Source organism: Oreochromis niloticus, unplaced genomic scaffold, assembly GCF_001858045.2.
Source record: "Oreochromis niloticus isolate F11D_XX unplaced genomic scaffold, O_niloticus_UMD_NMBU tig00007510_pilon, whole genome shotgun sequence".
NCBI lineage: Eukaryota > Metazoa > Chordata > Actinopteri > Cichliformes > Cichlidae > Oreochromis > Oreochromis niloticus.
This window is the reverse complement of record NW_020328614.1, coordinates 1236720-1260864: the sequence shown is the minus strand read 5'-3', so window position 1 is coordinate 1260864 and position 24145 is coordinate 1236720. Positions and strand designations below refer to the sequence as shown.

General features: G+C 42.6%; 1 protein-coding gene across 1 annotated transcript in view; it reads left to right on the top strand.

The window, feature by feature from the left end:
- LOC100701251 (alpha-2-macroglobulin) overlaps positions 1–22947 on the top strand; it is a 43137-nt gene extending 20190 nt beyond the window's left edge. The window contains exons 9-36 of the mRNA XM_025904904.1: positions 1258–1375; positions 1469–1578; positions 1675–1842; positions 2080–2307; positions 4130–4193; positions 4288–4433; positions 4833–4982; positions 5724–5867; positions 5974–6088; positions 6186–6333; positions 6702–6927; positions 7450–7576; positions 8820–8941; positions 9039–9090; positions 9351–9434; positions 11365–11541; positions 11792–11867; positions 12693–12849; positions 13432–13506; positions 20270–20432; positions 20503–20690; positions 21203–21415; positions 21909–22033; positions 22144–22234; positions 22322–22390; positions 22471–22576; positions 22724–22768; positions 22881–22947. Coding sequence (XP_025760689.1) covers positions 1258–1375; positions 1469–1578; positions 1675–1842; positions 2080–2307; positions 4130–4193; positions 4288–4433; positions 4833–4982; positions 5724–5867; positions 5974–6088; positions 6186–6333; positions 6702–6927; positions 7450–7576; positions 8820–8941; positions 9039–9090; positions 9351–9434; positions 11365–11541; positions 11792–11867; positions 12693–12849; positions 13432–13506; positions 20270–20432; positions 20503–20690; positions 21203–21415; positions 21909–22033; positions 22144–22234; positions 22322–22390; positions 22471–22576; positions 22724–22761 — 3480 coding nt within the window. The 3' untranslated portion in view covers positions 22762–22768; positions 22881–22947. The remainder of the gene's footprint in view (positions 1–1257; positions 1376–1468; positions 1579–1674; positions 1843–2079; positions 2308–4129; positions 4194–4287; positions 4434–4832; positions 4983–5723; positions 5868–5973; positions 6089–6185; positions 6334–6701; positions 6928–7449; positions 7577–8819; positions 8942–9038; positions 9091–9350; positions 9435–11364; positions 11542–11791; positions 11868–12692; positions 12850–13431; positions 13507–20269; positions 20433–20502; positions 20691–21202; positions 21416–21908; positions 22034–22143; positions 22235–22321; positions 22391–22470; positions 22577–22723; positions 22769–22880) is intronic.
- Positions 22948–24145: the final 1198 nt, after the last annotated feature.

Here is a 24145-nt window from a genome sequence, read left to right as displayed (position 1 = left end):
CACAAAGAGTGCACCTGATTCACGCAGGATAACTCTAGAGCAGTGGTTCTTAACCTGGGTTCGATCGAACCCTAGGGGTTCGGTGAGTCAGTCTCAGGGGTTCGGCAGAGCCTCCGCTGTGACATGCACGGCACATTTTGTGCACCAGTAAGAAACGCTACAACACAGAGCGAACACCATCCCCACTGACACAGCGGCCAGGGAGGCAGAAGAACAGCACATCAAGAAGGCCCTGAGTAAATGTGGTTATCCCAGCTGGACTTTTGTCAAAGCTGGGAAGGCGCCTAAAGAAAGCTCCAGCCGATCCAGGAGAGAAGGACAACCGCCGCCCAGGCGAAAACCTGTAGTGATCCCATATGTGTCAGGAGTATCGGAACAGTTGAGACGCATTTTTTCTAAACACCGGGTCTCTGTGGCTTTTAAACCCCAAAATACGCTGCGCCAAAAACTGGTCCAGCCCAAGGATCGGGTCCCCCGACACAAACAGAGTAACATAGTGTACGCTGTTAAGTGCCAGGAGGATTGCCAGGATTTATACATCGGGGAAACCAAACAACCTCTAGCGAAGCGGATGGCACAACACAGAAGAGCAACCTCATCAGGCCAGGACTCTGCAGTTTATTTACACCTACAGGCCAGTGGACACTCTTTCAAGGATGAGGATGTACACATCCTGGACAGGGAGGAACGCTGGTTTGAGCGCGGAGTCAAGGAGGCCATTTACGTGAAAAGGGAAAGACCATCTCTGAATCGAGGAGGGGGCCTAAGGGTACATCTTTCGCCATCTTACAATGCTGTGATTGCAGCCATTCCCCAACTCTCTGTGAATGGTACTCATGGCCATTGATCAGTGTTCTTTGATCAGTGGGTTTTGGTCAGTGATTGTTGATCAATGGTCATGGGAATTTGCATAATTATGATTAAGGAACTGACCTCACAGCCCATTGTTCCTTCAGTGGGCTGGTTTCAGTCATTATGCAAATGTACTGTTTATAAGGTTTGGGGAAACCTGCAGTCAGCTGAGACTGAAGAAGTCACTTGGATGAGTGACGAAACGTTTCTCCCACAAAACGCTACGTCCAGATGAACAGAATCAACTTTTGGAGAAGCTCATATTTTCCATGATTCTATAAAATCTCATAGTTGGCCCTTTTAATATATTTTATAGATTCGATTGTGAATGAGATTTGATTCTAATTTTGGTTTATTCTTGTATCGCACACAGCAGTCATTTTCTTTCTTTATTGTTCTTTCCAGGCAGACAAGACTGGCTGTGCAACTTTTTCCTTCAACATGTCAATTTTTACTAAAGTTGACCTAAAGGTGCTTCAAGATGTTCTGGATATCAGGGCCAAAGTGGAAGAAGAGGGAACAGGTAAGTTGTGTTATTCCTTTAAAATGACACATCAATGTGTATTTAACCAAAAAGGGATTCACGGGATTGTAACATGAAAGTTTTTACATTCAGGTATTTCACACCCTCAAGAGAAGAGAATCAGGATTTCTTATGTCCTTGGAAAAGTGTCTTTCATTAACATGCCCAAGGTTTGGGAACGGGGATCTAATGTGGAAGGAAAAGTAAGCCTAACATGTTGTTTTCAGCTGAGTTTGTCGTACAAAGCACACTTATGTTATTTGTATTTTCCATTGATAGAGCATTGTGTGTTTCAACAGGTCAGAGCAGTGTACCACAATAATACACCAGTTTGTGACGCATCGGTCTACCTGTTCATGGGAGAAATGTGGCAACCACGCTCACTACAAAATCTGACAACTGACAGCAACGGTGTGGCTTCATTTTCTTTCAGCACTGATAACTTTGACCAGGATATCCAACTCCATGTGAGCTGACACACTGAAACAATGTGTAATTTAATGCAGCCATCACAGCAGCCTGAAGCCACAATTGGTTTCTGATAGGCTGCAAATGTCCAAATACCTCTCACAGTAAAAAGTGGCAATACTGAAATAGTTTATGACTCATCTTCCTCCACCTTTGCCTTGCTTATAAAGACTGCCTCATTGACCAATGTTATTTTTAGATCAGTTTTTAAATTTTTGTTTCCTATCCTCAACTAGGCAAGCCTGACACCAACACTGGACTACCCAGGATATAGAGCTGCATTCTATGACAGGGGATTTCACACCTTATCCATGTCCCAGCCGTCCTCTCCTGATATTAAAACAATCAGCTCTGTAGAGGTACAGACGAACGATAAAGCAGTGCCCTGTGACGCAGAAGAAGACATATCAGTAAACTACACTATAGTGGGAGAGTCTCCAGGGTCTGTGGATGTCATTTATCTGGTGAGTTATCTCTGGGTTTACTACAAAGTTGAACATGACCAGACTTTTGTGTGTTTGCTAAAAAACTACTGTCGTAAAACCCATCATGACTGAAGAAGACACTCTCAGTCCATCATGAGAATCCAGCAGCCTCGATCTATTTCAGCATAAATACTGATCCAGCCCAAACTATATGCTTTAGCAAAAAGGACATTTTAAGACTAATCTTAAAAGTAGAAATAGTGTCTGTCTCCTGAATCCAAAGTGGAAGCTGGTTTCACAGGCTCCGTGTCTGGTCCCTTTACTTTGTCCCTTATCATTTTCTGTCAGCTTAGTAATTAGCCTCAGTGTTTAGTCCTTTGTTCATGATATCCTCAGTGTTCTCTCTCTGCTAAGTATTTAAATTCTTAGGCCTTCTTAGTTTTAGTCATCTGGGTTCTGCTCTCAGTTAAAGTTGTTTGTATTCTAGCCCTCATTATAGTTATTATGCTTTTCCTGTGTTCCCCCTGCACTTTTGACTGATTGATTGATGAACTTTATTGATCCAGAAGGAAATTGGGTTAAAGGCTGCCAGCAGTCCAGCGCCATCTTACCCTTCCAGCCATACATATGTTACACCCCTGAAACCAGGGGGAAAAGAATCACGAGAGTGATTATGACTTGTGTCTCTCACGCAGTGGTTTATTGCAGTGAGGAGAACACGCGAAGAACATGTGGGGACGACAGGTCAGAAGAATTAGAACAATGGAAATACACAATACACGAGGAAAGACTAGGAGAAAAAAGACCCACCCAGACTGAGCCCCTAAAGGGAGATCGGTTTGAGAACAGAAAGAACACCTCAGCACATGAATCTTCAAATCTCACAACATAAAAGACATCAGAGGCATTATTAAGAAGAGAAATCTTGGTCCTAATGTTCTTTCTAACTTCAGGCCAGTTTCTAAATTCTCTTTTATGTCCAAAATTTTGGAAAAAGTTGTTTTCAAGCAACGTCAGAGCTTTTTAGATGTTTGTGGCATTTGTAAAGCATTCCAGTCTGGTTTTAAATCTCGTCCTGAGACTGCACTTTTATGAGTTTTTAATGATCTTCTTTTAACTGTAGACTCAGGTTGTTCTGTTGTTTTAGTCCTTTTAGATCTGACTGCTGCCTTTGACACAGTTGTTCACAACATTCTCTTATGGAGACTCAAACACGTTGTTGGTCTTAAAGGCTCAGTTTTATCATGGTTTAAATCATACCTGTCAGAGAGCTCATGTTCTGTTGCTATTGGGCAATGCCCCTCTTCCTCTGCCCCTGTGTGTTGTGGTGTGCCACAGGGCTCTGTTTGGGGTCCAGCTCTGTTCTCCTCATACACGCTGCCTTTTTTATTTTTATTCCTATATTTAGGAAATACAACATTCCCTTTCATTGTTATGCTGATGGCATCCAAATTTGCTTCCCCTTGAATCTGGATGTCTCTGTCCCACTGCAGCCTTTGCTTAACTGTCTGCGTGATGTTAAAGACTGGTTAACACAGAATTCTCTCACCCCAAATGAAAATAAGACCAAAGTTTCTGAAAGTCATAAGTTAACTGATACCCTCGGTCCGCTCGCTTGTCATCATTCTCACACTGTATGAAATCTCTGAGTGTTTTTGGATAGCTCTTCAAATTAGAGAAGCAAGTGTTGATAGCTGTGAAAACTAGTTTTTATCAGTTATGTGAAATAGCCAAAGCAAAGCCATAAAAAAACATTAAAAAACACATTGAATTAAAAGGTGTCAAAACTTTTCACTGGTAGTGATGTACACAGATATCAGTGCTAGTTCATTCTTGTTTTTAAATGATTTCTGTCTTCCAGGTGTTGTCCAGAGGAGCTGTCACCATGCAAGGACAAAAACAGGTTCAAGTGCAAGATAGATCGGGTAAAATTCCCATATTTCCACAAATGCCACAGCCAAGCATTGACGTTGGTCTGTTTTGTTGATCTGTGGATGTATGTTTGGACCTGTGTTTCAGTGAATGAGGGCCAGGTGTCCTATAAAGTCAGAGTGTCTCCTGAGATGGCTCCAGAGTTCCAGGTTGTGGCTTATGCCGTCCTGCCAAGTGAGGATGTAATTGCCCACAGTGCTGACTTCTCTACTGACAAATGCTTCAGCAACAAGGTGAGTGTAATTCTAGAGGTGTGCTGTGTGTTTGGTGTCTGCAGTCATGCTCTGGTGTTCAAATCAAAGTCAAATTCAGTTGGCTAAATCACCTGAGGATTTCTAGCATATACTGGTTGTTGCACAGCTGTTTCTACTCTACCTGAGGACTCAAAGTGCTTCTTTATATGACCTCATGACCCGCTCACTCCCATTTATGCAAGCACCTTTTTCAATGATGATGCAAGTCCTACCTATCTAACACTGACACAGTGTTCATACAGTGTTCAATGTAGTGTACAGCCATCCCACTGGGACTCATGATTTGTCACTCACCACAGTGAAGCAGCGCATTTAGCCAGCAGTGAGTGGGGAGTCATCACAGTCACTAAACATCTACGGGTGTTTTGTGTGTGTCAGGTGTCAGTGGAGTTTTCACCGTCTTCAGCCGTCCCAGGTGAAGAGACCAACATGCAGGTGACGGCCCTGCCACGTTCTCTGTGTGGTGTGAGCGCCATCGACAAGAGCGTTCTCATCAAGGAGCCTGGGAAGACTCTGGATGCAGATAAGGTAACTGCTGATATTAACACCAGTGAGGTGGACACATCCCTTATTTCCAGAGCCCGTAGTGTCAGAAGTTACCAACAGCTCACGCCTTCGCTCTGGTACTGATAAGTATTCTTTGGGCAGGCGTACATTCAACTGTTTTAAACAGTTCAATGCTGAGTTTGTCTTAAAGCAAACTAGTATAGAAATAATACAAGGTTACAAATGCATGTGTCTGTGATGACAGTCAGGTAAATGTATCACCTGCCAGTCAGTGTCTACTTTATTGAGAAGACTTTAACTTTACATTAAAACTGCTCAAATACATTAGTGTTTGTTGATGTTAAACATACAGCAAAACCTGGAAAAAGTGAGACTTAAAGGAGGTAAAGGAGCTACAGAGACAGCTTCAAATGGAGAACACTTACTGTAGCCATATAAGTCACTAAGAACGAACAGTTTATAGAGAAATTTTACAACTTCTGTAAGTTTTTTTAAAACAGATTTCTCAACTACAACATGTCATATCTGTGTCTCGGCTTACTGCTAACTTGATCATTTTTATTTATTCATTTTTTAAGAACCCTTCTTAGGTAATCTAGCATTTCAGTTGAACCTAATCGGTTCTAGTATTTACACCAGTACTTCATGTAAGAGTTTAACAAATATGTGGACCAAATGTGACATTGATCATGATAGATCAGTCAAAACTTCATAGGACTAAAAAAGTTTGGAGGTTTTGCTGAAAAGTACTTTTCTTTTCAGATATTTGACTTGTTCCCACTCAAGAAATCCTCAGGTATCCCATATGAGGTTGAAGATGCTACAGAATGCCTTAATGTGAGACCAAAAAGATATGTTTTGCCGTACCCCAGACGAGGGCAAAATGATGCCTATGCAGTTTTCCAGGTAAAATACATGTATACCTGTGAGTCAGTCAAACATAATGTAAATGCAATAGTTTTTATTGTTACACAGGGTTTTACTGATCTTTGTGTGCTGCTGAAATTTCTAGAAAGTCGGACTGAAGATGGCAACAAACTTGCTTATTCGATTGCCTTCATGCGTCAAGTTCAAAGGAAAAGTCTACCATGATGTCTCAATTGAAAATTATCACGTCTACTACTACGGTGAATCATTTGCTTGTTTGCGTTGTGTTTTCGATACAATTTTTCTTTGTATTCACCAAAAAGAAAACCGGTAATTATTTTCCTTTTTTTTCTTTAGATATGGTTCCGGATCTTAGGGATTATTCTGTTCGACAAAGTAGTCCTGGTCTGGGATCTGCTGGGAATCTTCCTCCTGAAGCTGCACCAATAGAGACAGTTCGCTTTTTCTTCCCTGAGACTTGGATCTGGGATCTGGTGGAAGTTGGGTAAGTATCTCTTGTGAAGAGATCTGGTGCATATTACATTTTTAAAAAGTTTATACGATCACATTTAGAAACCCATGTGAACTTTCTGATGTGTCTTTGCACACATGAAAAATATGAAAATAGAATAATTGTTTCTTAAGCATGTTTTGATGCTTCAGGCCGATGTTTTCTCATATTTAAAGTTGTGCTTTGTTTTTGTGGGATATATTATTTCTTCAGCACCGTGGAGCTCTTTTACTTTGTCAGTGCAACATATACAAGAAATTCACACTGCAGGATGTAACTATACTGTTATACAAGTAATTTACAGACATAAAAACATGTTTGATTATGTTATAGAATATGTTTGTGTGTATGTGCTACTTCAGAGATGATGGAAAAAGGGGCGTGCCCCTGACTGTCCCAGACACCATCACCACCTGGGAGACGGAGGCTTTCTGTTTGTCCTCTCAGGGTTTTGGTTTGGCTCCTCGTAAAGAAATGAAAGTCTTCCAACCTTTCTTCCTTGAACTCACCATGCCCTACTCCATCATCCGGGGGGAGCACTTTGAACTGAAGGCGACTGTCTTTAACTACCTGACCAGCTGCATCATGGTAATGAATGATTAAAGTGTTTAAATACATTTCTGTTCATAGCCAAGGAAAACCATACTGAAAACATTACTTTCTGAGCTAAATTTATATCATAGTTATTAAAATATAATAGAAAATATATTTTTCTTTGGCAATATAACCATGCAGGATGCAGGCCGTTCTTGAAGGGCCCCTGCTCACCAACACCTACAAGCTCACCTGCAAGCACTGACAACAGGATTGCACAATCAAATGTCTTTACACTACCAACCCTCCTCTAGCTTTCTTTGTGCGCTCATGCACCTTGTAGAACAGGGTTTAGTGTGGAAGCTGTAAGAAAACAGATGGAGGGAAACGATTAGGAAGGGAGTGATTAAAGTATCCAAGTAAAATGAAGGTCTACTTTGATCATGAGTTCATAACATCAGACTTGTGCATTCATTTAGATGCTTAAAAAATGTCTTCACATTTGAACTCAGGTTTAAATGTAGCCATGAGATTGTTGAGCTAGTTTAAAATATAATGTCTGTGTTCCTCGTACAGGTTACTGTCACTCCTGGGCCGTCCTCAGATTACACCCTCACGCCTCTCTCTGGTGATCTGTACACATCCTGTTTGTGTGCCAACGAGCGCAAGACCCTCAGGTGGACCATGATCCCAACAGCCTTAGGTGAGAATCAGGCTTTGGTCCTCCACACTGCCAGGAAACCGTGTGTGGCAGGCTGAGTACGACCCAAGTGCAGGACCCAGAGCAGGAAGTGACTTAAAAGCAGCTTCAAGTAAAAAGAATCCACATAAGATGGCTAAATAGAATAAATGGAGATTAAAACATTAAAGAGAAATTATAAAAACACTATGTGAGAAATACTGTTGAAATATAAGTTATCATAATGAAATGAGTGAATCTGAGACCCAATAAGCTTTATTCATGGAATTTAGAATGCTGTATGTGCATTAGACAACAGTGAGTGTGCAGTGTAGAGCTAGGACATGTAGACAGTCAAATCCAGCTGCAAATCAAGGTAAACCAAGAATATAAACTCTGTGGACTGTGGCACTGGGGGTTGGGAAGCGCATCTGTAACCGGAAGATCGCCGGTTCAATTCCTAGTCTCTCTGTCCTAGTCGTTGTGTCCTTGGCCAAGACACTTCTACCGCCTACTGGTGTTGGCCAGAAGGGCCGATGGCGCGATATGGCAGCCTCGCTTCTATCAGTCTGCCCCAGGGCAGCTGTTGCTACAACTGTAGCTTGCCTCCACCAGTGTGTGAGAGTGAATGAATAATGGAATTGTAAAGCACTTTGGGTTCCTTGAAAAGCGCTATATAAATGCAATCCATTATTATTGTGTTTGGAAGGCTAAACGTGCGGGTTGTAGGGAGTGGGGCAGAACGTTGATACCTCCAGTCTGAGGGTAGCAGCTGCCTCCATCCTCATGCTTTACTTAATGCAGCTGTCTTAGCCAATTATAAGTCATTTTGAAACCTTCCTTTCAATTCTCATCAGTTATTTACATTATGCATGCTTCCCTTGGACAGTATCATTAGAACAGACTGTTTGCAGTTGCATTGCCATGTAAATTATTTCTTCTTAATCTTAATTAGTATGATTTGCAGTACTTTGGCCTCCAGCAGGACTCAGCATCAACCCTGACATCATTTTGGACTGTTTTTTTTTTTCAGCTCATGTTTTTCATGCCTGATGCAGTAAAATTTCCAATTATAATTTATCTTACCTTCGATTTAGAACCAACATTAAATCTAGAGATCCAGATTTAGATCTAGTGTGATCACAGTTAACTGTCTCCTTTTGTCCCAACACATTCCCTTCTAGTTTCTACAAAATCTATAAAATAACCTCAGTAACCTTTATTTTAATGGAGAGATAAAGAAGGTGACCTGTGCTGCTGTTTTTAGGGGCTGTGAATGTGACTGTGTCTGCTGAGGCCGTAGCGTCCCATGTGTCATGTGATAATGAGGTTGTGAGCGTACCAGACAGAGGTCGCATCGACGTGGTCACCAAATCTCTCATAGTGAAGGTCAGTACCATAAATACAAGACCAGAAAAACATTTTTACTCATAAAATTTAAATTGTTCCTCATTTTAAAGATAATTTTGCACGTCCTCTTCCTCAGGCTGAGGGAACTGAGATGACAAAGACGTACAACTGGCTTCTTTGTCCAAAAGGTCAGTGTGATTTCCATCAGCAACACCAGTTAAATTATGTAAATAAACAAATGACCTAAATAAGCAGTGGAGTGCATTGTGTAAATAAAATGTTATTTTTTAAAGTAATAATGTTAATAAAAATGTGCCAAATTTTCACCTGTTACTTTCACAGAAAAAGAAACGATATGTGCTGAAGATCAGGCCACCTGGTGACTTTGAACAGTAACTCTGTTGTAGTCGTGACTTCCTGATTGGACTTTTGTTGTGTCTGTACACAGGAAGCCCGCTGACAGAGGAAGCAGAGATACATCTGCCTGAGAATGTGATAGAAGGATCTGCCCGCACTTCTGTATCAGTCCTGGGTAAACCTCATGATTTCATCTCAATTTTGATTCAGCCAAATAAAAATATGGCAAGTTAAAGCTTTGTTAAAAAGGCAAATAGCAAATTACTAAAACAACAGAAAATAAGAGACATCATGTTCAAGTAAAAGTAAAAACCGTATTCAGCTTTTAAAAGATGATTTCATTTATTAGTTTATTAGTTTAGGGCTGGAACGTCTATTACCGCGGGAACGTCATTGCACTGAATTTCAGCCATAACCTGCCGCGTACCATAAGAACGCTGAAGGTCTCCTTTCGTGTTCCTCAGGAACGCCGCGGGATGTGACAAAACGTCAGCATGTTACGCCTCGGGACTGAGAACGGGCTGTGCTGTCAGACCTGCAGGGTTTAGGCCTGTGCTGTTCTCCTCTGTCTTATACTGAACACAAACTATTTTTTTGGACTGGCACAAATAATTTCTGTGCCTTCTTATTTGATGCAGAACACCTGATTGTTCTGTAAATAGATTTAAATGGTTATATAAAAAACGCCTGAGGCCTTGGCTGCAATTTTAGGTAAATAGTATCATATAACTTTGTTGTTTGCAAAACTTGTGCATAATTTTTAGAAATGTACAACTTTTATTTGCATTTCAAGTTATGAAAATGATTCGTTAAACATGTTTGTGGGTTTTACAGTAAAAAACATAACTTTTTTCTACTCGGATTTTGAATTTTTTGTCTGAATTTAGATCAATTGTGCTAATATAGTATGCCAAAATGAAAAAAATCACTCAAATTTCAGATATTTGAAGTTGTGCTGAAAGTAACGATACCAAACAAGGCAAGACAAACAGTTTTTAAAGCTGAAATATAGAGGTAAAATCAAGAGTAGTCAAAAACAGCCAATTATACCCTGACCCCAGAGGGTTAATTGCCCAAGTTTGAGATTTAAGGCACAAACTGATAGCTGGACATTCTCCTGGTAGAGAGTTCTTCCCTCCAGGTCGTGGCGTGCTACTGAAACAGCAGAGGCATGATTTAACACTGGGCACCAGCTGCCTTAACCAGACTCCTCCGTCGCTAACCACCTGAACCCAATGCCCCACCCCTCCCCTGCAGCTGAGCCACAGACACCCCTACGCCTCATAGCCCCAGAGCATCACACTGCTACCACTGTTAGTATGATGTGATGTTCTTTCTATGAAATGATGCGTCACTTTTAAGCCAAATGCAACAAAACTCAAAACTTTTTCTCTTCAGTCCATATAATATTCTTCCAAATATCTTGTGGAGCATGGAGATGTTTTTTGGCAAATGTGAGATAAGCTTTTGTGTTCTTTTTGGTCAGCAGTGGTTTTGTCCATGAATGCTGTTTTTGCCCCGTCTCCTTTGTATTGTTGAATCGTAAACTCTGACCTTTACAGAGGAAGGCAAGGCCTTCAGTTCTGGGTGTTGTTGGGATTCGTTTGACTTTTTCAGTGAGTCGTTGATGTGCTAATGGAGTAATTTCAGCCACATCTTTTCTAGTTTCCTCAGTTTGTGGATAATGGGTTCCAACATGCTGCACTGGCGCTCCAAAGCTGTAGAAATTGTTTTTAACCCTGTCCAAACTGATAGATGTCAAGACTTCTCGCCTATTTTTGAATTTCTTTCAATCATGGCAACGACGTGTTTCTTTTAGCCTGCTTCCCTTTGTCAAACAGATTGTACTTGAGTGATTTCTTGATCCAGCAGGTTTGGCCTTAATCAGGTCTGGGTCTGGTTGGTGAAATGAAACTCAGTCTTCTCAGAAATATTTGGTTAATCACAGTCAATCTACGATTTTCAGTTTGGATGTTTTTTCGCTCAGCAAATGAAATCATCATTTAAAATTGCATATTGAAATTATTCAGGTTATCTTTGCCCAATAATACAAAGTTGTTTTACACTAGTTCTGTTAGTTTTAGTGAATCAGTGTTTTTGATCAGGTGACATCCTCGGCCGGGCTCTGAAGAACCTGGATGGATTGCTGCAGATGCCGTATGGATGTGGGGAGCAGAACATGGCTCTCCTGGCCCCCAACATCTACATCCTCCACTACCTGAAAGGCACACAGCAGCTCACCACAGCCATCATGGAAAAAGCTACTAACTTCCTCACCAGTGGCAAGTTTTTATTGTTTCCTCTAAGAAGGAAATCATTTGAATCACTTCAACACACACGGTTCAAGAAACAAGCCGACATGAGGCAGAACATTAGCCACAGTTTTGGGTCAAATGTGTCATTTTCCTCATCTGTCAGCAAGAGTCGTAGAATTTCCCAAATCTTGATGTACACATGCAGATCCATAAACAAATGGAGTCCAATCATCACCATAGCAACAATGTCTCGATCATTGTGTCTCTGTTATTACAGGATACCAAAGACAGCTCAACTACAAAAGTGCTGATGGTGCTTACACCACATTTGGAACAGGACCAGGAAACACTTGGTGAGAACATCACTGATCAAACATGTCATAAACCAGAGAGCATTAATAACATAAACATGTCTACCTCTAATACTTTAAATAATTCTCCATTTAATCCTTTGACTATGCTAAAAACTTTTGGTTAATACTGTGTAATTTAGTAGGTAGGAAGGAGCATTAGAGCCACATAAAAAATGTTATTGATCATTATTAGAATAAAGTCAAATTTTAAAGATTAAAGTTGTAATTCTACTTAAAAAAAAAGTCTAAATACTATTTCAATAATAAAGTCTTAATACTGTTTTGTGAAAAAAGTCAAATTCAAATCTAAGAAAACAGTTAAAATGATTACAGTTGTTGTTTCAAACGACTGCTATACCCTGTAGAAAATGCCTTGTGTAGCTGTAGTGAAATAAATCAGTCTTCCTGTGATACAGCATAGATCCTCTTTATTCCACGAGCGTGTAACCATCGGTATCCTTGCATCTGTGCATTAGCAGCTATTTCCTTTTATACAAATCTAACCACATGCAGATTTCTGCACCACTTTCTGCTTTTCAGTGTACTTATACTTACTGCCACACGGTTTTTATTGCTACAAGTGACATCAGTTCCTTCCTTGTTACTAAAACTGAGTCTGAAGTAGGATTTCACTAATTCAGAGGGTAAAGCAGCCGTGGCAGTTTGTCCTGAAATAACTCGCTCACATTTTGGCTTTTTTCAAATTTAATCTTGAAATTTCAACTTTATTTTCAAAATGATCAGTATTTCTTTCTCTTAATGTGACCTCACAGCCAAACATTTCCATCGTTGTAAGACGTGTAAGTGTTGTTTTCTTTTTGTCAGGCTGACTGCGTTTGTGGTAAGAAGTTTTGCCAAAGCTCAGTCTTTCGTCTATATTGATCCCAGAAAGATCGAAGAGTCTAAGTCCTGGCTGCAACATAGACAACAAGAAAATGGCTGTTTTGAAAAGTCTGGGAAACTCTTCAACAACAGAATGAAGGTAACCTGCAGTTTTTTGCTGTTAGACTGTGGAAACAGCCTCCAGTGTGGACGAACTTTAACAAACTTTATTAATAATGTCATGCATACATGGAAAACACTGTATTAAATACTGTAATAGCTCACACCAGTACATTCTATTATTTTATTTAAGAAATAATTTCCATACATCTTGCTCCATTCACACCAGCACTGCCTTCTATGTAGCATTCACACATATTTATACAAAATACAAAGTATGCACTAGAGACCAACTTGGGATTAGTATCTTGCCCACAAATATTTGGCATGCAGGCTGGAGCAGCGGGGAATCAAACCATCAGCCTTCTGATTAGTAGATGACTACACAAACTGTTTATAAGGTTGGGGAAACCCGAGGTGAAGAAACATCCATCTCACTGGAAATACAATGTCCAGATGAACAAAATCAACTTCCTGTTCATCTCTTTAGCTGGATGTTTGAACATGCATCAAGACATTCATGATACTAAAACCACATGCAGCTAAAAATCATTTTCATGACTTCATATCCCTGAATGTTGGTGCAGTGATGATAAGTGTCAATGATGTCTTCTGTTGACAGGGTGGTGTATCTGATGAAGTGACTCTCAGTGCGTACGTTACTGCTGCCTTCTTGGAAATGAATACATCCCAACATGTGAGTAGACTCGAAGAATATCAAGGTATTTAACAAAAAAAGCAGTAGAGTTTGTCCTGCTGAGCCATGGAGTTAGGTTCAACCAGCAGTCCCTACACATAAGCAGGTCTCACTACCAGCCAACATCACCAGGTGACACAGCTCACCTTTGCTATTTCTATTGGCACTCTTATATGGAGCATGCATCAAGTTACCATTACCGTCACCCTCCACATCTTCCCGAGCTCTTCTCTGAGCCCTTAGTATTTCTCGAGCTTCTCCTGTCCCTACTTCCTGATGTTGTTGTCGTTCGGAACTGCTACATCAATCACGGCGGCTGTCTTCTTCTGTTTGTCTACCACCACTATGTCCGGTTGGTTAGCCACCACCATTTTGTCTGTCTATATCTGGAAGTCCCACAGGATCTTAGCTCGGTCATTCTCCACCACTCTAGGGAGCGCCTCCCATTTTGACCTTGGGTCCATACTCAGCAAAGATTCTTCTGTATACTATGTCGGCCACTTGGTTATGGCCTTCCATGTATGCCTTGCCTGTTAGCATCTTGCACCCTGCTGTTATGTGCTGGATTGTCTCAGGGGCATCTTTACACAGCCTGCACCTGGGGTCTTGCCTGATGTGATAGATCTTGTGCTCAGAGCTTGTTCCTGTGCTGCTATGATTAGTGCCTCTGTGCTGTCTTTCAGTCCAGCTTTGTCCAGCCACTGGTAGGATTTCTGGGTATCATCTACTTCCTCTATCTGCCGGTGGTACATACCGTGCAGGGGCCTGTCCTTCCATGATGGTTCCTCGCCGTCCTCCTCTTTCTTGAGTTTCTGCTGCCTGAGGTATTCACTGAGCACATGGTCGGTTGGGGGCCATCTTCCTCATACTCGTGGATATTCGTTGTTTCATCATGGAATGTGGTGCTGACACTCACCAGTCCCCGGCCTTCTTCCTTCCATTTAGCACGCGGGACTTGGGGTGAAATCCTCCATGCATGTTCTCCTCCTTTTGCCAGCTTATTAGAATAGAATAGAATAGAATAGAATAGAATAGAATTCAACTTTATTGTCATTGCACATGCACAGGTACAGGGCAACAAAATGCAGTTTGCATCCATCCAGAAGTGCTTTAGCCATGATATAGATATATTACAATATATATTAGCAATAATATAGATATGTAAGTATATTACAGAAATGGGTCTATTATGGTATGTTATAATGTACACGGTATGAAGTATGTTATGAATATGCTATAACTATAAGTATGTACAGGCTGTAGTGAGTACAAGCTATGTACAGGCTATGAACAGGATATAAATATGAAAAACTATAAAGAATATGTAATAAAAAACTATACAGAAATATGAGATATACAGTTATACAGAAATGTGAACTATGCAATTTATGAACAGTTGTAGGATTAAAAATTATCGTATGTACAGAATGATTATTTACACAGAACTATACAGTAGTGCAGTTAAGATAAGTGGGATATGTAGATAATTTCTACAGAGGCTGTATAAAGTGCTAGTGGTTGTGAGTGGTGGTTCAGTCCATGTTATTATTGTGTGTTTGAGGGTACAGTTGTCCATTGTGTGTGTGTGTGTGTGTGTAGGTGGTTGTGGGTGTGTGTATGTTCAGTCCATGAGTTTAACGTGGGTCAGATGTCAGGAGGCAGAGTTCAGGAGTCTGACAGCTGTAGGAAAGAAGCTGTTCTGGTACCTGGTGGTCTTAGTCCGGAGGCCCCTGTAGCGCCTCCCAGAGGGCAGGAGGGTGAAGAGTCCATGTGATGGGTCACTGGAGTCTTTGATGATTTTCCCAGCCCTTTTCAGACACCGCTTCCTGTAGATGTCCTTTATGGCAGGAAGTGGTGCTCCAGCGATGCGCTGGGCAGTTTTCACGACCCTCTGCAACGCCTTCCGGTCCGAGGCAGAGCAGTTCCCGTACCAGACTGTTATACAGTTGGTCAGGATGATCTCGATGGTGCAGCAATAGAAGTTCACCAGGATGTCTGAGGACAGGTGGTTCTTCCTCAGAGTCCTCAAGAAGAAGAGGCGCTGGTGAGCCTTCTTGACCAGCTTGGAGCAGTTGGTCGTCCAGATGAGATCCTCGGAGATGTGGACTCCCAGGAACTTGAAGCTGTTCACATGCTCCACAGCCGTCCCCTTAATGTGGATGGGTGGATGTGGGCCAGCATTCCTCCTGTAGTCCACGATGAGCTCCTTGGTCTTCTCAGTGTTAAGCAGCAGGTTGTTTGTGTCGCACCACTCAGCCAGACGATCCACCTCCTCCCTGTAGGCAGTCTCATCGTTGTCACTGATGAGGCCAATCACCGTGGTGTCATCTGCAAACTTAATGATGGTGTTGGAACCATCAGCAGGTCTGCAGTCGTGGGTGAAGAGGGAGTAGAGGAAAGGGCTCATCACACAGCCTTGTGGTACACCGGTGTTCATTGTGATTGTAGATAAGCAGCGGTTATCCAGCCGGACATGTTGGGGGCGGTTGGTCAGGAAGTCCAGTAACCATTTGCAGATGAGGGAACTGATGCCCAGGTCTGTCAGTTTCCTGATGAGTTGTGAGGGGTGGATTGTATTGAACGCTGAACTGAAGTCTATAAACAGCATTCTGGCGTAGGTGTTGTTGTTGTCCAGGTGTGAGAGGACAGAGTGCAGTGCGATGGAGACTGCATCCTCTGTGCTCCTGTTCTGGCGGTATGCGAATTGGTGGGGGTCCAGGGTGGGGGGGAGACAGGATTTGAAGTGTGCTAAGACCAGCTGCTCTAAGCACTTAGTGATGATGGGGGTGAGTGCTACTGGGCGGTAGTCATTGAGGCTAGATGGGTTGGAGTTTTTGGGTATCGGGACGATGGAGGTGGATTTGAAGCAGGCCGGTACCACAGCGTGGGCCAAGGACAGATTGAATATGTCTGTGAGCACTCCTGCAAGCTCCCCAGAACACGCTCTGAGAACACGCCCGGGGATGCCATCAGGACCTGCAGCCTTGTGGACATTGATCCTGCTCAGCACCGCTCCTACATCGGTGGGGGAGAGAGTCAGAGGTTGGTGGTCTGGCGTCGTGTCTGTTTTGGTTGTGGTTGTGGGGTTCCCTCGCTCAAAACGAGCATAAAAGTTGTTGAGCTCGTTGAGGAAGGAGGCATCATAGGATGTGGGGGAGGGTTTGGTGGTCCTGTAGTCTGTAATGGTCTGGAGTCCTTGCCACATGCGTCGGGGGTTGGAGTTGGAGAAGTGTTCTTCTACCTTCTTTTTGTAATGGTGTTTGGCTTTTTTGATGCCCTTCTTTAGATTAGCCCTGGCTGTACTGTAGGCGTGTGCATCTCCTGACCTAAAGGCGGTGTTGCGGGCCTTCAGGAGGAGACGAACATCCCGGTTCATCCAAGGCTTCTGGTTGGGGTACATGGTGATCTGTTTCTGGGTGGTGACACTGTCTGTGGTTTTGGAGATGTAATCCAGTACAGATGAGGCATACTGATCCAGGTCTATGTGGGTGAACATATTCCAGTCTGTGTTTTTAAATCTGTCCTGGAGCACTGCGTCCTTCCCCTCTGGCCACACTTTAATTGTCCTCACAGCAGGTTTCACACGTTGGATGAGTGGTGAATACCTAGGTGTGAGGAACAGGGAGAGATGGTCCGATTGTCCAATGTTGGGGAGGGGTGTTGCTTTGTAGGCTCCAGCCAAGTTGGAATAAACATGGTCTAAAGTCTTGTCTCCTCTGGTGTGGCAGGAGACATGTTGGTGGAATCTGGGGAGGACTGTCTTTAAGTTGGTGTGGTTGAAGTCGCCAGCAACAATAAAAGCAGCCTCGGGGTGTTTATTCTGGTGTTTGTTAATGGCAGCAGGGTACCTGATGACGGGCAGGCTGTAGGTTTTGATAGGCCGGATCCTGTCCTAACATTCTGCTGACTCCTCAGGATTTGCCTGACCCTCTGCAGGTACTTGGTGGTAGCAGCTTTCCCAGCAGCCTCTTTGTGGTTCCCATTTACCTGTTGGATCCCCAAGTACTTGTAGCTGTCCTCTATGTCTGCAATGTTGCCTTCTGGTAGTTCGATTCCCTCAGTTCTCACTCTTTGTTATCATCGGACTACATTTCTCCAGTCCAAATGACATTCCAATGTCGTTGCTGTATATCCTGGTTGTGTGGATCAGTGAATTGATGTCTCGTTCACTCTTGACATACAGCTTGATGTCATTCATGTACAGGAGATGGCTGACAACTGCTCCATTCTGTAGTCAGTATCCGTAAGGGCAGAGCATCTCCTTGGTAGATGGTGATTGTGCTATGGGCTTGAAGTTGGCCTCTAGTGTTGTATGCCACATCCCTATTGAGTTGTTGGTAAAGGCTCTTAGAGTCCTGTTGATCTTGTACAGGTCTAGGCATTCCAGGATTCAGCTGTGGGGCATTAAGTCATAGACCCTCTTGTAATCAATCCAGGCAGTCTCGGCTGATTGTTACAAGTAGCTGGTGTTGTGCACCTCTGGTATTCTTGCCAATGAGTGGGGCACAGGAACATGTGTCTGTTCATCTTAGCCACTATGATGCCTGACAGGAGCTTCCATGTGGTACTGAGGCAGGTTATTGGTCAGTAGTTGGATGGGACCGATGGGACCGATCCCTTCAAGACTGTCCGGCCTAGTTGGATGGGACCGATCCCTTCAGGACTGTCCGCCCTACAGTTAGCCATTCTGGGTGTTTCAACTAACAGCTGGTTCATTTGTGCTGCCAGACGCTCATGGAGTGCAGTCAGCTTCTTCCAGCAGTAGACGTGAGCCATACTAGTGTATGGCAAGGTGCTGCCCAAGGCTGTTAGTCGTTGCTTGGCAGTTTCCATGGACAGCTTGCTATACTTCTTCTTGGGCACCGTCTTTGTCACACCTTTCTGCAGCTCTGATAGTTGGCTAACCTCCCTCCTTGATCTTAGCCTCTAGTCTCCTTATCCTTGTGGCTGTTCAACCTGTAGCCAAGCATCTCTCTGATCACTGCTGCAGTACTTTAGATCTTCTTGTTAGTCTCGATAAATAGTTTCAAGTTTTGCCATGATCTTACCTTTCAGGTCAGTTCCTCTCGCACTATAGCACTTGGGTACCCGAGTACAAATCTCGGGTGGAGGTGATGACATCTCCCCCCTGACCTGTCGTCCTGGCTCCCCCTTGCCGTAGCATTTGTGTTGTACCTCGTCAATCTCTAGCTGTGAGAGCAATACCCTTCTTTCGAATGTTGGAACACTGAGCTATTAGTTGTTTTGCCGTCAATGTGGATGATGGGTGTTGAAGATTCCATAGGTCCCTCATCCTATTCATGTAACCCCTTCCGCCAGGGTTACTTGTATAGTAGCATTCCAACAACAGCCTATTTTCATCTCTTGCCCACCAATGCCTTCTTGTTCCAATAGTTGATCCGGGCGACGTCCGAGCCGGTATGCATATATACATACATACACAAAAGTGTATAAACCAACAATATAATATACAATCTAATATGTATATTACATGTACCCCAAAAAGTTGATTCTGTTCATCTGGACGTTTTCAGTCGGAGAAACGTTTCGTCATTCATCCAAGTGACTTCTTCAGTCTCAGCTGACTGCAGGTTTCCCCAAATCTTATAAACAGTACATTTGCATAATGACTGAAACCAGCCCACTGAAGGAACAATGGGCTGGGAGGTCAGTTCCTTAATCGTAATTATGCAAATTCCCATGACCACTGATCAACAGCCACTGACCAAAACCCACTGATCAAAGACCACTGATCAATGGCCATGAGTACCATTCACAGAGAGTTGGGGAATGGCTGCAATCACATCATTATAAGATGGCGAAAGATGTACCCTTAGGCCCCCTCGATTCAGAGATGGTCTTTCCTTTTTCACGTAAATGGCCTCCTTGACCCCACACTCAAACCAGCGTTCCTCCCTGTCCAGGATGTGTACATCCTCATCCTTGAAATAGTGTCCACTGGCCTGTAGGTGTGAATAGACTGCAGAGTCCTGGCCTGACGAGGTAGCTCTTCTGTGTTGTGCTATCCTCTTAGCCAGAGGTTGTTCGATTTCCCCGTTGTATAGATCCTGGCAATCCTCCTGGAACTTAACAGCGTACACTATGTTACTCTGTTTGTGTCAGGGTGGACCAATTTTTGCCGCAGCGTGTTTTGGGGTTTAAAAGCCACAGAGACACAGTGTTTAGAAAAAAATGCACCTCAGCTGTTCTGATACTTCTGACACGTACGGGATCACTACAGGTTTTCACTTAGGTAGCAGTTGTCCTTCTCTCCTGGATCGGCTGGAGCTTAGGCTTACGGTACACATCAGCTTTTAAATGTCCCCCATTACTGATGGAAATCTCACAGTCTAAGAAGGCTAACCTGACACTTTTCATATCCTCCCTGGTGAATTTGATGTGTCGGTCCACCGAGTTAATGTGATCTGTGAATTGTGGAACATCCTGAGAATTGATTTCCACCCAGGTGTCATCCACATACCTGAACTCTCACCAGCAAGAACTTGTATCACCACCCAACCTGTACTGTGTTTATTCAATATGTTCTTTATATTGTAAATACTACTAGAAGATTGCTCCACTCTTTGCTTGATCTGTACTTTCCTCTAATTGCTGTGTTTTCCCACATCTGCCACTTTCTATTATCATGCTGATGTTTTGAGTGACTAAATCAGGAATACTGCCTCCTATTCTTCTCATACTGGGTTTAATGAAAGAAGATTTCTGTTTTTCCATTGAAGTTCTTTGTTGTGATGTTTTAAAGGATCCTGTGATGAACAAGAGCCTGGCTTGTCTCAAGGAGTCTCTCAGTGACCTGAGCAACACCTACACTACAGCTCTGCTGGCCTATGTGTTCACTCTGGCAGGAGACGTGGAGACCCGAGCTCACCTTCTGCAGCACTTAGACACAGTTGCAGTGAGAGAAGGTCAGTCATCCTTTAGCAGGACATCATTCAGGCTTTATTAGCATCACTGTGACTGTTATTGTGTTTGTAGGAGGTTTCCTCTACTGGTCTCAGACAGCAGCAGAAACATCAGCCTCCCTGTCAGTGGAGATCAGTTCTTATGTGCTGTTGGCCAAACTCAGCGCCTCCCCGACTGCTGAGGATCTGGGATATGCCTCTGGTATTATCAGGTGGCTGACTGGGCAGCAGAACTATTACGGAGGCTTCTCCTCCACTCAGGTACTACACCACCCGAACAGCATGAAGCTCATCTTTGAGTTCATATACAGTCTTAGACAAAATCAGAGACAGAAGAAATAATACTGAAGCTTTCATTTTTCTATCAGATATGTAAAACAGATTTGTTTTAGCCAGGCAGGGATGTTTTTATTCTTTAGTTAGAATATGACATTTAAGTTTTGTCTAAAAATTCATTGTTTTAACAGAATAGCAATGTTACCTCAGACTTCTGTACACCAACTACACGTAACAGCCTGTAAATAACAGATCACCTGCAAGTTTATACCTGTAATTTCTATACTTTGATAATTCTCAGTTAAAGATATTTTAACCTGTTTAACGTTTATTTAACCAGGAAGTGAAATTTGGAAAACTTGAGATTAAGGATCTCTTTTGTGAGAGGGTTTCAAAGTGACACAGGTGGTTTTAACTTAATGTCTATTCCACTTAAGCCCATGTAATATGGAGACATATGCTGTGTGCGTGTTAACCACAATGCATCCATCCTGTAGGACACGGTGGTGGCTCTTCAGGCTCTGGCTCTCTACTCCACTCTGGTGTTCAGTCCTGAAGGTTGGAGCACAGTGACAGTTCAGGCTCCCAGCAGTCAGCTGACATTTGATGTAAATCAGAGCAACAAACTGCTCTACCAGGAGGAGGCGCTGCAGGACGTGTCAGGAAAATACAGCCTGGAGGTGAAGGGCACTGCATGTGCTTCAGTGCAGGTCAGTGACAGCATCATGTGACAAGCTCCTGGTTGATGTCAGAGAAAGGGTTTCTTCTTTTTCTTTTTACTTATAAAACTTTAGAGAGCATTAGCATTTCCACATGTAAAGCTCATCTTGCACATGTATTTTCATACACAATAAAGACATTAGACCTGACAGTAATAACTGTAGAGAGTACAATGCTATTTTAAACTAAATTAGAGAACTGAGCAAAAATAAATGAACTTTCTGTCTGTATCAGAATCAGGGAAACTATTTATACCAGAGGGAAAATGAGTTGTCATGGCAGCAAATATACAACAAACATCAAGCACTCGTATAAAATGAGTGTAGCTATAACAGAGATACTCATATTAAGATGAATATAGACATATAGGTATGAATATAAAAGTATGTGTGCAAATATGTGTCATGGTGTAGAGCAGTGACAGCAGGGTGCACTGAGGTGTGATTAGTTCTGTTCCACACGTGACCCAAGTGTGTTTCCCAGATTTCTGCCACCTACAACATCCCAACACCTGCTGATGTCACCACTCTCAGTGTGAAAGTCCAACTAGAGGTCAACACCACCAGTGAATCTGCTAGACCCAAATTCACTGTGCAAATACAATCACTGTAAGTATGTGACAGGTTAGAGGAGTGCTCTTTACCCGTGTGGAGGAACTGCTGGTAGATGAAAAGCAAGTGTGCAAACAGGTCAGTATAATCACACTGTTCAAACACAGGTACAGTGGAAAGGAGAAAACTACAAACATGGTGATCCTGGACATCAAAATGCTCTCTGGATTTTCCCCAGACCCCGAGTCTTTGAAGAGTGTGAGTAATTAGACAGATTCTACCAACGAGTGTATCTCATGTGATAATTGTGATGATAATAATAAAGATGATGTCATCTCCTCACAGCTCAAACATGGCCTCCTGGTGAGTCGTGTTGAACAAAAGGAGGATCATGTTCTGGTGTACTTAGAGGAGGTAAGTGAAAGTCACTGTGGGGACACCAGATGATGATCTTTGGTACAAACTGTGTCTGCGATTGTTTCTATCTCGTCCAGTTATCAAAGGACACGCCCATCAACCACAGCTTAGACATCATCCAGGAGCTCCCAGTGGACAACCTGAAGCCAGCCGTGGTCAAGATCTATGACTACTACCAACCAGGTCCAAGTCTAGCTAAGCTTTACTCCAACAGCACACTGACACACTTCAGAGGATCCATCAGACTGAACAGTTCATACAAGCTGATGTTTCCATCAGTGGGACACAGAGAAATGACACTTTCATGTTTTTCTACCATGTTTCTGTCAGGTGACCAGGCTGAGACCCAATACATGTTTGTCTCGTGAGCTGCAGGTAAGAAGCTGTAATAACACACACGTACACCTTTCACACACGTTCATGTTCACAGCATCAATGAAAAGGACCAACTTTGAACTTTTACTAACTTTTATTCTTCGTCTCACAGTTTGAAGAAGGTGTGGCTGGTCCTGAGGTTTCAACCTGCATTTGAATAAAGATACTTTTTCTGCTCACATGTGTGTGTGCGTGTGTGTTAACAGCTCCAGTATTATTAATGCTTCTTTAATAACATGCTTCATTATTAATAATAGGCAGAATGGAAAATATATCAGCTCTTTATAAAACCACTGTGGTGGGGCGTGGTCTGCGGTGCCATGCGGACACACCTGCATGGCATCCGCAATCACGATACAGGGTTGTGGGGTGTGTGTGGTGGCAAGGAGAACAAACCTTGTTCTTTTTGACCCCAGATAACGTAAATATTGGTTTATTGCTTTACAGCCCGGTGATGGTAAGGTCTTGCAGTGCCCCCCACCCCCACCCCACACACACACACACACACACACACACACACACACACACATTGTATCATATCATATCAAATTTATTTATATAGCACACTTAAAGACCAAAGTACACCAAAGTGCTTTCCAGTAAAACGATGATACAGATAAAAATCATGATATAAAATATAAATTACAGTTTTGATCTCTCATTAGGAGAGATCAAGGTTAAACAAGTGCTTTTTTAGACGTGATTTAAGGGATTGAACAGAATCTGATGCGCGGATGTCAAGACGTAGATTATTCCATAATTTGGGTCCAGCAATGGCAAAGGCACGGTCTCCTCTGGTCTTCAGCTGAGACCTAGGTTGCACTAATAGCAGTTGGCCCGATGGTCATAGCTGATCTCCTCTGTCTGTATAGCCCTAAGAGAGCACTAAGTAATCAGGTGCCACATTATTTAGGAATAAACAATAAGATTTGAAAATCAATTCGATATTTAATAGGAAGCCAATGTAAGTTGGCTAGAACAAGGGTGATGGAATCATACCTTCTAGTGCCAATTAAGAGACGTGCTGCAGCATTTTGGACCAACTGCAATCGCTGAATGAGGGGAATTTGGAGGCCAAAGTAAAGAGAATTATAATAATCAAGTCTTGAAGTGATGAAATCATGAATAAATTTCTCTAGATCTTTATGTGGTATGTAAGGTTTAGTCTTTAAAATTTGGTGTAGTTGGTGTAAGCGAGAAAATGTTTCCTTTAAGGCCTACATGTTCTAACCTTGCCAAAAGAATATCATGGTCAACCATGTCAAAGGCTGAAGTCAGATCTAATAGAACTAAGACCGCAGAGCGCCCAGAGTCAGCAATTAGAAGGAGGTCATTGAAAACTCGTAGTAGGGCAGTTTCCGTACTGTGACGCGGTTT